The 14,052-nt window shown below is 42.7% G+C and overlaps 1 protein-coding gene across 6 annotated transcripts in view; it reads left to right on the plus strand.

The window, feature by feature from the left end:
- Positions 1-14,052, plus strand: part of LOC141140667 (S1 RNA-binding domain-containing protein 1-like) — a 209,076-nt gene that overhangs the window by 94,853 nt on the left and 100,171 nt on the right. For all 6 annotated transcript variants that reach the window (XM_073628071.1, XM_073628069.1, XM_073628070.1 and 3 more), the window contains one exon: positions 3,508-3,615. In XM_073628071.1, coding sequence (XP_073484172.1) covers positions 3,508-3,615 — 108 coding nt within the window. The remainder of the gene's footprint in view (positions 1-3,507; positions 3,616-14,052) is intronic.

Consider the following 14,052-nt stretch of genomic DNA (forward strand, 5'->3'; position numbering starts at 1 on the left):
ACGACCCCAAACACACCTCTTAGATGACCACTGACTTGCTAAAGAATCTGAGGGTAAAGGTGATGGACTGGCCAAACTGGTCTCCAGACCTAAACCCTATTGAGCATCTGTGGGGCATCCTCAAACGGAAGGTGGAGGAGCGCAAAGTCTCTAACATCCACCAGCTCAGTGATGTCGTCATGGAGGAGTGGACGAGGACTCCAATGGCAACCTGTGAAGCTCTGGTGAACTCCATGCCCAAGAGGGTTAAGGCAGTGCTGGAAAATAATGGTGGTCGAATCAAAATATTGACACTTTGGGCCCAATTTGGACATTTTCACTTAGGGGTGTACTCACTTTTGTTACTATCGGTTTAGACATTATTATATATATTTTATATATATATTTTATACCTACCTATTTTTTAACCCGGTCCAGTCATGTGATTGGTAGCTGCAGGAGAGAGGAAAGAGTATAAAGGACAGTTGATACATGGGAGACATTGATGTCACGGCTCCTGGAATTCACAGCCGTTGTCGAGTGCTCCCTTAAGCCAGCCATAGATGAAGTGATTTTCTTTCCTGCAACCACAGGCTGCAGAAAAGAAAATTGCTCAGATCCCTCCCACGGAGCCATTGTGTTCTCCCGCCATGGGGTCGCTTGAAGCCACCCAATGGCTCTGTGGGAAGGGATTCAAGTTATTTTCTTTCCTGCAACCCCAGAAAATCACTCTGTCTATGGCCGGCTTAAGAGTGTACTCGACAACGGCTGTAACAGCTGCTAGCAATAATCGCATGTAAAATCCGACAGGCTGGTTGTACCGAAGTTGATCAATCAACTTGGGTACATTCAGCCTGCCCATACATGGTTTAAATCTCGGCTGGTTCAGCAGGAAGGGGCTGAGATGCGAACTTTCTATGGCCGGCTTTACACAGACATGGCTGGACCGGTTTCAAAATCAGTTAGTGCGCAGATCTTTTCTACAAAGGATGGGTAGGAGGAGGGGGGAGGGGACTTTTTTAAAAACAGTTTGGGTTAGGCTCTTATAAGTAGAGCAGGTATTCATTGAGTATACGCTTTTACTGTTTATTATGATTTTATGCAGTTTATTATTCAACCTTTACACTACACTCCATCACTATTTGTGGTTGCAGACTTTTAACTCGCTCCTTGTTTCATATCAAGTGCAAATCAAGTATATGTCATAGTTGTGCCAGTACAGATACTCTTTGTTTAATAACTTACGACCAGCTCTCTCCACCCAAACGACGCGCTATACATCATTGTATTGTACAGTACAGAATTTTCATTTGTGTTCTGTACTTATGCAAATTAACCACTTAAGGACCGATCCTCTTTTTGAGATTTGTTGTTTACAAGTTAAAAACAGGTTTTTTTTCTAGAAAATTACTTAGAACCCCCAAAAACTATACTTTTTTTCCCTAACACCCTAGAGAATAAAATGGCGGCCGTTGCAATACTTTCTGTCGCACCGTATTTGCGCAGAAGTCTTACAAGCGCACTTTTTTTTGGAAAAAATACAATTTTGAATTTAAAAATAAGACAACAGTAAAGTTAGCCCAATTTTTTTTATAATGTGAAAGATAATGTTATGCTGAGTAAATTGATACCCAACATGTCACACTTCAAAATTGCGCCCGCTCGTGGAATGGCGACAAATTTTTGATAAAAGTGATCTCGCGACGAATCCGCCACAGAGACCACTATTATCGTAAACCAACCAGACTGCCGGCCAAAGAAGAGGATACCGGGGTTATGGTAGCTAGCTGCTGCCATAACAACCATATTCCTCTTCAAAGTTTGGTCGTATATCGGCATGCGGCAGTCCGTAAATGGTTAACACAAAGTTATTGAGCTGAAGCTTTGTGTTTATATCTTTTTTCACAATACAGTACAGTAGTTAAGAATTCTTATAATATTGATTACTTGTGGCTCCTCGTATAGCAACCAATTCGTATAACGCCCTGGTCGTTGGAACGGAATCTGGTCGTTAAGTGAACAGAGCCTGAAATGTATTCTTATAACTGTACAAAATGTTAGTCTTTAGATTCACCACAAGGGCTTAGACCAGGGGTCTCAAACTGGTGGCCCTCCAGCTGTTGCAGAACTGCAAGTCCCATCATGCCTCTGCCTGAGGGAGTCATGCTTGTAACTGTCAGCCTTGCAATGCCTCATGGGACTTGTAGTTTTGCAACAGCTGGAGGGCCGCCAGTTTGAGACCCCTGGCTTAGACCAACATCTCTAAACACGTCTAAATACATTTGTAGATTGGCCTCCCAATCTGGGGATCCTCAGCACAGTCCTGGACTCTCTCTTTGCGTCCACGGCGGCTACTGAAGCTCCATTTAGCTCCCAATGAGCCCCTGTCCCCTGTGCCACCCTTGTTTTCTTTCAACACCCTTAATAACTTGTGTGCAATTCTACTGTTCAGATGGAACATTGCTTCCACAATAGTGGTGATGCAGATATTGACAAAAGGAGACAATGTGTAGGAGTTTTTAACCACTTCAGCCCCGGAAGATTTACCCCCTTAATGACCAGGCCATATTCTGCGCTGCGCTGACAATTGTGCAGTCGTGCGACACTGTACATAAAATAAAATTGATGTCCTTTTTTTCACCCAAATAGAGCTTTCTTTTGGTGGTATTTGATCACCTCTGCGGCTTTTATTTTTTGCACTATAAACAACAAAAGAGGGGCAATTTTGAAAAAAAACAAAACTTTTTTTTTTATGCTATAAAACACATCCAATAAAAAAATGACGACACTGGAAGGGAAGGCGTTAACATAAGGAGTGATTAAAGGGTTAAATATGTTAACTGGCAGTGCTTGCTAACGGTGTGGGGGATGCTCTGACTGGGGGAAGAGAGAGATCAGTGTTCCTGCTTAGCAGAAACACAAGATCTCTATCTTCTCCCCTGTCAGAATAGCAATCTTCCTTGTTTACATAGGCAGACCGCCGTTCTGCCTTTCTCTGGAACGATTGCGGGTGGCCGGCGGAGATTGGGTCCGCTGATTTGCTCCCTCTTTGTCCAGTCATAGGCCAATTGCACGAAACAACCTACAGGTACGTGATTAAAGTTTAAATAATTTAAATACCTAAACTAAAAAACATCAGTATACTGATGCATTTTATCATTTGACTTTATCAAAGGTCTTTTATTTTATTTTAGTCTTTTATTTAGTCAACTGACGAAACACGTCAGTGGGCACTGGGAGTTGCAGTGTCCTTCAGAAAGCCAAGTCCCAGGGCTGTGCTGAGGATCCCCAGAATAGGATGCTTATCTACCAAACTGTTTAGGCCCACACAAATGTAGGCTTAAGTGCTTGCTGTAAGTGCAGTGGACAGTGCAGTGGACGATAAGCAAAATTAATTTTTTTTTTTTTAACAAATACAATAATTATGAAGCTAAATAACCATGTTCGTACATTTAAACTGTTTTACATATATCTTTATATATAATCCCATGCCCTATAACAATAACTTTGCTTTTCTTCTTCTCTTAGTTGTTATACGATTGCCATCGGGAACGGAACAGCATGCCGAGAAACCGAGCGCTACTTTGCTGACCTGATTCAGAGGAGATTTTTTGCACCCCTCAATGTTGTCTACTGGTAAGAGTTTCCTAAATGTCCCCCATTTCTTTATTGTGTATGTGATTAGAGCATATGCCAACCTGCATTTGATAAGTTCAAATAAGATTTTCAAATCTGGGTATTTCTTTAACCACCTCAATACCGGCCACTTACACCCCCTTCCTGCCCAGGCCATTTTTCAGCTTTCTGCGCTGTCACACTTTGAATGACAATTGCGCGGTCATGCAATACTGTAACCATGTGACATTTTTATCATTTTCTTCACACAAATAGAGCTTTCTTTTTGGTGGTATTTAACTGGTTGCCGACCAGCCGCAGCATTTTCACTGCGGCAGAATGGCACGGCTGGGAGAAACAACGTTACCATATGTCGCTTCGCCTTTTGACCACTAGGGGGGCGCACGCCCGCGGCGTGTGCCTGGGCGATCGCTTGTGACAGCGAAAACCGGGATCTGTGTGTGTAAACACACAGATCACAATTCTCTCAGGGGAGAGGAGACAAATCGTGTGTTCATACTAAGTATGAACACCGATCTCTCTCTCCTCCTAGACAGTCCCATCCCCCCTACAGTTAGAACACACACAAGGGAACACCCCGTGATTGCCCCTAGTGTTAACTCCTTTCCTGCCAGTGACATTTATACAGTAATCAGTGCATTTTTATAGCACTGATTGCTGTATAATTGTCAATGGTCCCAAAAATGTGTCAAAAGTGTCCAATTTGTCCGCCGCAATATCGCAGTCTCGAACGCTGCCATTACTAGTAAAAAAAAAATTATAATAAAAATGCCATAAATCTATCCCCTATTTTGTAGACACTATACATTTTGCACAAACCAATCAAAAATATACGCTTATTGAGATTTTTTTTTTAACAAAAATATGTGGAAGAGTACATATCGGCCTAAACTTTTTTTTTTAAATAAAATGTGGGATATTTATTATAGCAAAAAGTAAAAGATATTGTGTTTTTTTTTTTTTTTTTTCAAAATTGTCGCTCTTCTTTTGTTTATAGCGCAAAAAAAAAAAAAACGCAGAGGTAATCAAATACCACCAAAAGAAAGCTCTATTTGTGGGGAAAAAAAAGATGTCAATTTTGTTTGGGTATAACTTGGCACGACCGCGCAATTATCAGTTAATGCGATGCAGTGCCGTATCACAAAAAATGGCCTGGTCATTGAGCAGCTAAATCTTCCCGGGGGTTAAGTGGTTAATTACTTCTGGGTTTTTTATTTTTTCCTAAAAAAAAAAAAGAACTGAAAATTTTGAACCCCGTCACAGCTAACCACAATAGTAAATACTGAATAAATTGATTTCCTTCAGTAAAACTGATTGCTTATACCAGTGAAATCTACTGGTGTAAGCAATCCTAATGTGTAAGAAAAAAAAAATCCTGCTAGTACAGTGCTATCTCACACCCACCTAACAACTGTCCCCGACCCACCCCCATCAAATCATTCCCCCCATCTATTACCTTTTGTACCACCACCCCCTCCCTTTAGAATGTAAGCTGTAGGAGCCAGGCCCTCCTGTCCCTTCTGTATTGAACTGTATTGTAATTGTGCTATCCCCCCTCTACATTGTAAAGCGTTGCGTAAACTGTTGGCGCTATAGAAATCATGTATAATAATAATAATAATTATGGTAACGCTGTATTGTTCTCGTCACAGTATTTAAAAAAAAAAAAAATTATATATTTTTTATTTTTTTTTTTTTACATATTGTCACAAGTCAGTGTCCCTGATCACCGCCACACCAGTTATATGATGACACTGTACTGCACTGGTGACAGTATGTAAATGTTTTTCATTTTCCAAAACATTGTGATAAAAAATAATTAGATCTTCAAAAAACTTGCCATGCCTCTTACTAAATATCTTGGACTGTCTACTTTCCAAAAAGGGTCAATTGGAGGGTATTTTGTACTGTCAAGAAATGAGATAGGCCATCAGTACATCAGGATTGATCAAGTTTCAGATACAGTGCCTTGAAAAAGTTTTCATATCCATTGAAATTTTCCACATTTTGACATTTTTACCCTTCGGCCGCTAGCGGGGGTTAAAAGCACCCCGCTAGCGTCCGAAAAGCGCTGCTAAAGTGTTGGTAAAGCACCGCTTAAACTAGCGGCGCTTTACCGCCAGCAGTGTGAAAGCAGCCTTAGATACAAGTCTGTTATCAGGCATCCCCTGCAACATAAATGTCATTTTTTTGGTGCGTGCTTCCCAATAGGAAATCATGACTAAAGGGATGCAGACCCTGCAATTTCCTCATTAGAGCCCTGCAGGTGCACAATTGATAGTTATGAAACCACTTCCATTAGATTCACTTATCACATGAACACAGGCATTTCTTCGGAATAACAAAATAAGAATCTGCAACAAAGGTTGTTAAAATCCTTGTAATGTACATAGATCATCCAGAGGGGAATGTGTTTTTTTTTTCCAGCAAAAGTGGAGTTACTCTTCAGGCAATGGGCCTACAGACAGCTATGTATAGTACTGCTTTCTTAACAGGAAAGTGCCTTTGTTATTTTATTTACCCCCATGACCGAAGTCACTATAAAGGGTTCGTTCACCTTTTACAAAAATTGGAGAAGGTGAACTAACTTACAACTCCCTCTCCAGCCCTCCAGCCCTTCGCTGCATGTACCTTTTATATAATCTGTGTAATAGCAGACTGCTAACAATGGTGAATGCTCTTTGGTAAATGCTGACCAATGAGGTGGAGAAGGAAAAAGATGGATCTCGTATTGGGTACATTTTTTCCCTCCTTGGCTCGAAAAGCTTTGACACTTGAACAGGTATACAGCAACCTGAAGCACAACTTGCTTACTACTGACCCCTGCGCTCTGTGTTACTACTGACCTCTGAACACTAAGCATTACTTACTACTGAAACGCGTAAGCGCCTAGCACCTGACCCATGTGCAGGTGGCACACAGACCCTCACACATCAATGAGGATACCCCCGTAACTGGATGTGAATATTCTGATTGTCTCGATCGGATCTCGGACATCAGGTTGAGCCCTTGCGGTGAACGCTGACGTTGAGCGTCTCTTTGGATTGCCTAACCCATTAGGTATGAAACGCCAATACGTTTGAACCCTGCGACTCACCCTACACCTTGCTGGAGGAGACCCGGAAGCAACAGCTCATGTCCATAACAGGCTAATACGCCGCATGAACGTGTCCTCAACCCACACTAGTGCGGCTATCAGCAACTCTCCTGGGCTTTATCACCTCTCTATTGAAGACGCCAGACGGTGAGCTAAACTGTACCTTTACATATAGGAGGCATCTCATTAATGGCTATTCTCCGTCCATCTTCTATGTACTTAATGTGAGCTTGCCCGCCCCCCCCCCCCCCCCCTTTCCCCTCTGAAGTTGCCATTTTTTACCAACCAACCAGGACACTCTTGCTTTTTACCTTGTCGGGTTTGACACACACATATGTCTAACTGGCTATTGGTTCACATCTGAAGGGACCCTCATCTATCATTAGCACTTGCACCTTACTCAAGAAGGACCGAAAGTCTATTATTCATGCAGCCACTCTGGCTTAGGAACTTTATAAAAATTGCACGGACCTGGGTCTTCAGTGACCTTTTTTGGATGAGTGTGAGTGCATGAATCCATGATGTATGTGTAATGTCTGTGGTGGCCACCAGCACACAATAGGACTTTTTTGCCCTATATTTTAAATATACATGGTTAGTGGATTATTGTTCTATTTAGCATTATGACACAATAAAGTTTTTTAGGTTCATAATAGTTTGTTCTTGAGTGGACCATCTTTTTTAAGGGGGCTTTCTCCTGCCCCCTTTCTTTTTCTCATTACTTACTACTGACCTCTGAACACTAAGCATTACTTACTACTGACCTCTACAATAGAAGGTTTTTTCCTCTTAAATGGGATTTTAGAGGGCGGAAGTCTCAAAGAATATATCAAAAAATATAAAAAAATATATGGTTTTATTATATCAAAAAGTTAAAAGCATGACACATATTAATGAAAAGCAACAATGAAAACAAAATGTATGCCAAAATTTACAAATAATGGTGATGCAAGACAGGTCGACAGAACTACATTTAACCCCACAGGAGCTGTTTCAGCAAAAAGAGCTAATTGACAGTGCAGGCCCGACGCGTTTCGAGGTTTTATAATGGTTGCAACCTCTTCTTCAGGGGCTGGAGGTGAGGTGTATATCTGTCATAATATTGCAAGATCAGCATCACATGGCATCCAGTTTAAGAGGGAGGGAGGGAAGAAAATGGTTAGCCACCGGGGTCCAGACCCGAATATCAGTGCCGCTACCACGAGACCAAACCCGTCAGCAGATCAGGACCGGACACAAAGGGCTTCACGTCCGTCAGCTGGTGACACCTCAGGTGTTTAGAGTTGTGAATTGTCTTGTCAGCTATTGGCGCATGAAGAGTGAGGTTATCTCTATGCTGGCTCCAAAAACGGATATCCGTCAAATGGTAACACCCCAGGTATTTGGGATTATAAGAGGTGTTGTAAACTAATGATACATAATGGGTAGTTAATCCCTGTGCTGGCTCACATACAGATGTTGTCTATGACGGCTGTTTGATCTCAAATGCCGTAATACACGAGGAAATAGCAATGGAGCGCCTATGGCCGGCGGCTTGAGAGATCACAGCAGCTGCACATTCGGTCCAGTGTCCTCTACACACTGGTAGGGACACCGGACCGAATGTGCAGCTGCTGTGATCTCTCAAGCCGCCGGCCATAGGCGCTCCATTGCTGTTTCCTCGTGTATTACGGCATTTGAGATCAAACAGCCGTCATAGACAACATCTGTATGTGAGCCAGCACAGGGATTAACTACCCATTATGTATCATTAGTTTACAACACCTCTTATAATCCCAAATACCTGGGGTGTTACCATTTGACGGATATCCGTTTTTGGAGCCAGCATAGAGATAACCTCACTCTTCATGCGCCAATATCTGACAAGACAATTCACAACTCTAAACACCTGAGGTGTCACCAGCTGATGGACGTGATGCCCTTTGTGTCCGGTCCTGATCTGCTGGCGGGTTTGGTCTCATGGTAGCGGCACTGATATTCGGGTCTGGACCCCGGTGGCTAACCATTTTCTTCCCTCCCTCCCTCTTAAACTGGATGCCATGTGATGCTGATCTTGCAATATTATGACAGATATACACCTCACCTCCAGCCCCTGAAGAAGAGGTCGCAACCATTATAAAACCTCGAAACGCGTTGGGCCTGCACTGTCAATTAGCTCCTTTTGCTAAAACAGCTCCTGTGGGGTTAAGTGTAGTTCTGTTGACCTGTCTTGCATACCTTTGTTGTATCACCATCATTTGTAAATTTTGGCATCCATTTTGTTTTCATTGTTGCTTTTCATTAATATGTGTAATGCTTTTAACTTTTTGATTTAATAAAACCATATATTTTTTATACTTTTTGATATATTCTTTGAGACTTCCGCCCTCTAAAATCCCATTTAAGAGGAAAAAACCTTCTATTGTATATGACTATAGGGATGCGGGCTGGTTGTCTCCTTCCATAAAGTCCTTGTCACCACCCTATGTTCTATACTACTGACCTCTGAACACTAAGCATTACTTACTACTGACCTCTACACTATGTGTTACAACTGAACCCTGCCCTCTACATAGTACTGACTTCCAAACTGTGGTACCTACTACTGACCCCTGAACTCTGCTACTAGTGATTCTTGCACTCTGCATTTCTTACTATTGACCCCTAAACTCTGCATTACTTTTTACTGACCTTTGAAATTAGACTGCTACTTTATTGGCCACGCCCCCAGGTGTTCATTGGGTGGCACACCAGACCTAATTTTTCCTGTTGTTTCAAGGCATCCCTCCGAACTATGAATTTATGTCTTGGTGTCTCTTATTTTACGTTGAAGCTGTTTTATTAGGTTTATGGTGCCTCTTATTTTAAGTCTATTTTTTTGTATTCCTTGAATGTCTGCCTCTTGCGCCAAAAAGTCTGTGACTAATTGTTTGAGGGTGTGTGAAAAATAAGGGTGTGGTTTTGTGGAAGGGAGGAGCCAGGTGACCTCAGAGCTGAGGTCTGGAAGCTCAGCAGGACTTGCAGTGCTGTTACTTGAGGTGCTATTGGTCTATTCCCTATTGCTTCCTCCTCCTCCTCCTCCTCCTTATTCTTTTTCTTCTTCACCTTCCTTCTCCTCCTCTTCCTTTTCTCTTTTTCTTACTTTTTTTTCCTCCTTTTTCTCCTCCTCCTTCTTCTCCTTCCTTCTCCTCCTCCTTCCCTTCCTTCCTTTCTTCCTTCCTTCCCTCCTTCCCTCCCTCCTTCCCTCGCTCCCTCCTTCCTTCCCTCCCTCCTTCCCTCCTTCCCTCCCTCCCTCCCTCCTTCCCTCCTTCCCTCCTTCCCTCCCTCCTTCCCTCCCTCCTTCCTTCCCTCCCTCCCTCCCTCCTTCCCTCCTTCCCTCCTTCCCTCCTTCCCTCCTTCCCTCCCTCCCTCCCTCCCTCCTTCCCTCCCTCCTTCCCTACCTCCCTCCCTCCTTTCCTTCCTTCCTTCCTTCCTTCCTTCCTTCCTTCTTCCTTCCTTCCCTCCTTCCTTCCTTCCTTCCTTCCTTCCTTCCTTCCTTCCTTCCTTCCTTCCTTCCTTCCTTCCTTCCTTCCTTCCTTCCTTCCCTCATCCTCATCCTCATCCTTCTCCTCCTCCCTCTTCCTCCCTCCTTCTGCCTTCTCCCTTCACCACCTCCTCCTTCACCCCCTCATTTTCCTCCTCCTTCCTTCACCCCCTCATTTTCCTCCTTCCTTCACCCCTTCATCCTTCTCCTTCCTTCTCCCCTTCATCCTTCTCCTTCCTTCACCCCCTCATTTTTCTCCTTCCCTCACCCCCTCATCCTCCTTCCTTCACCCCCTCATCCTCCTCCTTCCTTCACCCTCTCATCCTCCTCCTCCTTGCTTCTCCGCCTCCTTATTCTTCTCTTTCCTCTTCCTTCTTCCCCTTTCTTCTTCTCGTTCCTTCTTCTTCTCATTTTTATTCTTCCATATCCCTCTCCTCCTTATTCTCCTCCCTTTGGAGTGGCACAAGATGGCAGTTGTGCAGAGAACAATGATACAAATTTAAAAGGGCCAACACCGATTCAAGAGAAGCGCGTTTTCTTTTTCTGCCAATGGGAAAGCAATAATTGTGACAAGGGGTGGGGGCGGGGCTATATAGTGAATGTTAAGAACCCCTGTTCTAGAGGGATTCCACAGGTATAGTATATGCAGAGTTGCTTTGAGCTAAGCTGAAATAATGTGACTATGTATAAAATATCCATATCTGGAGTTCTCCTTTAAAATGTGGCTCAGCAAACAAAGATGTAAATGTCTTTCAGGTAAATCAATTCCTGTAAATATTTTCTAATCCAAGACATCTACACTTTACTGCTATATATTACTTGGATAACATCTCACCATATGGGCTGATTGATGTATACTGGGTGATTTTAGACATTGTACACATTTTTGATATAGAGAGCTTGTGGATCCTAAAGAAGCACTGGATTTATGCGAACCGCGTTGGTACACTAGGCTCTACATTATGTTATTTGCAAACCTTTATATATATAATATGTGTGTGTGTGTGTGTGTGTGTGTGTGTGTGTGTGTGTGTGTGTGTGTGTGTATGTACACACACTATATTACCAAAAGTATTGGGAGGCACATAAACTTTAATGGCATCCCAGCCTTGGTCTGTAGAGTTCAATATTCAGTTGGCCCACCCTTTGCAGCTATGGTTTAGGAGTGTGTCTTTGGGGTGGAGGAACTTGACTGGCCTGATCTCAACCCAATAGAACACCTTTGAGATGAGTTAGAGCGGAGACTGCGAGCCAGGCCTTCTCATCCACATCAGTGCCTGACCTCACAAATGCGCTTCTGGAAGAATGGTCAAACATTCCCATAGACACACTCCTAAACCTTGTGGACAGCCTTCCCAGAAGAGTTGAAGCTATTATAGCTGCAAAGGGTGGGCCAACTCAATATTGAACCCTACGGACTAAGGCTGGGATGCCATTAAAGTTTATGTATGTAAAGGCAGGCGTCCCTATACTTTTGGTAATATAGTGTGTGTGTGTGTGTGTGTGTAATATATATATATATATATATATATATATATATATATATATATATATATATATATATATATATATATATATATATATATATATATATATATATAGTACACACAGGTGCATCTCATAAATTAGAACATCATCAAAAAGATAATTTTTTTCAGTAATTCAATTCAAAAAGAGAAACATTTATTTTAAATAGAGTAATATATTTCAAGAATTTCTTTCTTTTAACCACTTGCTTACTGGGCCCCTAAAACCCCTTCCTGCCTAGACCAATTTTCGGCTTTCATCGATCTCCCACTTTGAATGACAGTTGTGCGATCATGCAATGCTGTACCCAAATAAAATTTTTATATTTTTTTCACACAAATAGAGCTTTCTTTTGGTGGTATTTAATCACTGTTGGGTTTTTTATTTTTTGAAAAAAAAATGAAAAAAGACAGAAAAAAAAAACAAAAAAAAAAACAGTTTCATAGTTTGTTATAAAAACAGGTAATTTTTCTCCTTCATTGATATGCACTGATGGGCACTGATGGTTGGCACTAATGGGTGACACGGAAGGGCACTGATAGGCAGCACTGATGATCGGTGGCACTGATGATGAGGCACTGATGAGCATTGATTGGCAGTACTGGTGGGCACTGGTAGGTGGCACTGGTGGGAACTTATAGTTGACACTGGTGGCACAGATTAGGCAGCCGCAGCTCTGTGTGGGGGACCGATGTCCCTCTGACAGAAGCCGGTGATCGGCTTTTTTCCCCCTCGTGTTGATGGCGTGAGGGAAAAAAAAAGATTACTGATCTTCTGTTTATATCACGTGGTTAGCTGTCATTGGCTGATAGCTGATCATGTGCATTTTATTTCCTTTTTTTCCTTATTTTTCCTTTTATATGATGATACACCAAACATCTCCCTACTCCAGGCTCCTTGATTGGGGACTCGAGGTTCTCTTTTTCCCTTTTGGCTATCTAGAAATTCCTTGTATATCGAGCGATTTCTGAACATGTAAAGTGCAGTGAGTGAACTCGCATTGCTCTGCATGCTGGTTGGTATTAAAAGTCTCTATTGACGACTTAGTGAGTTTAAACTGTTCTATTTTCCTTTCCTCGGTGATTTACTCAGTGCATGGCCAGCCTAAACAGCCTCAGGATCTTTCCTTTACCTACATCGCTCTCTGCCATCTCATTATTTATTAATACTGCTCACTGCTAAGTCGGGTCAGAAGGTGGTCACATGTTACAGGGGCCTCTCCTTATTGGCCAACCTCCCCTATGATTGTTTTCTCACTAATCACACCGAAGATTTTTCACATGTTACAGACAGTTGTACCTTTTATTAAAACATCCCAGCAAAGCTTCATCCAGTCTGAAAAATTCCTACCATGATCCAATGTTTAATTTTATTCTGCTGGTATTGGTAATAAAATGTTCTAGTGTTCTTTCCGAGTCCAGCCATATCTGGAACATACAGGGTGTGGGAAAACTGCTCTTGCCAGTTCCTTAGGAAAGTGATTGTCCACTTAAATTTTATATAAATTGTGACAGACCCAGCCAGGGGCTTTTAGAGGGGACTGCAGGGTGGCCTCTTGCCTACTGACTATGGGCCCTGGCTTTTAACTACTTGCTGCCCGCGCTATAGCCAAAAGATGGCTACAGCGTGGGTCTTAATTGCCGGAAGGGCATCCATGGACATCCTCCCGAGCAAGCACTGTCTGCGCGACCCTGTGGCGCGCTTTGTGATCACCGAGTCTGAAACTCCGCTGATCACAGATCTGAGTAAGGGGCTGATCCCGGCCCCTTAACCCGTGATCAGCGGTCAGCCAATGATGGCTGATCATGTGATGTAAACAGAAGATCGGTAATCTGGAAAAAAATTAAATCTAGAAAAAAAAGCCAAGACCCGGCTTGTGTCAGAGGGACATCGGTCCGTCACGCTGAAAGCCGCAGCTGCATTTTCTGTGCCACCAGTGTCAGCTGCCAGTGACCACTGTGCCACCTACCAGTACCCACAGTGCCACCCGTCAATGCCCTCCAGTGCTGCCAATCAATGCCCATCAGTGCCTCATAATTAGTGCTGCCTATCAGTGTCACCTACCAGTGCCCATCAGTGCCCTTCAGTCCCGCCTCATCCGTGCCACCCATCGATGCCCATTAGTGCTGCCCATCAGTGACCATCAGTGCAGCCTCATCAGTGCACATCAGTGAAGGAGAAAAATTACCTGTTTTCAAAATTTTATATCAAACTATGAAAGTTTTTTTTTTTTTTTTTTTCAAAACTTTCGGTTCTTTTTTGTTTTATTTAGCAAAAAATAAAAAACCCAGCAGCAATTAAATACACAGAC

The sequence above is a fragment of the Aquarana catesbeiana genome, linkage group LG04 (assembly GCF_042186555.1).
Source record: "Aquarana catesbeiana isolate 2022-GZ linkage group LG04, ASM4218655v1, whole genome shotgun sequence".
Taxonomy (NCBI): Eukaryota; Metazoa; Chordata; class Amphibia; order Anura; family Ranidae; genus Aquarana; species Aquarana catesbeiana.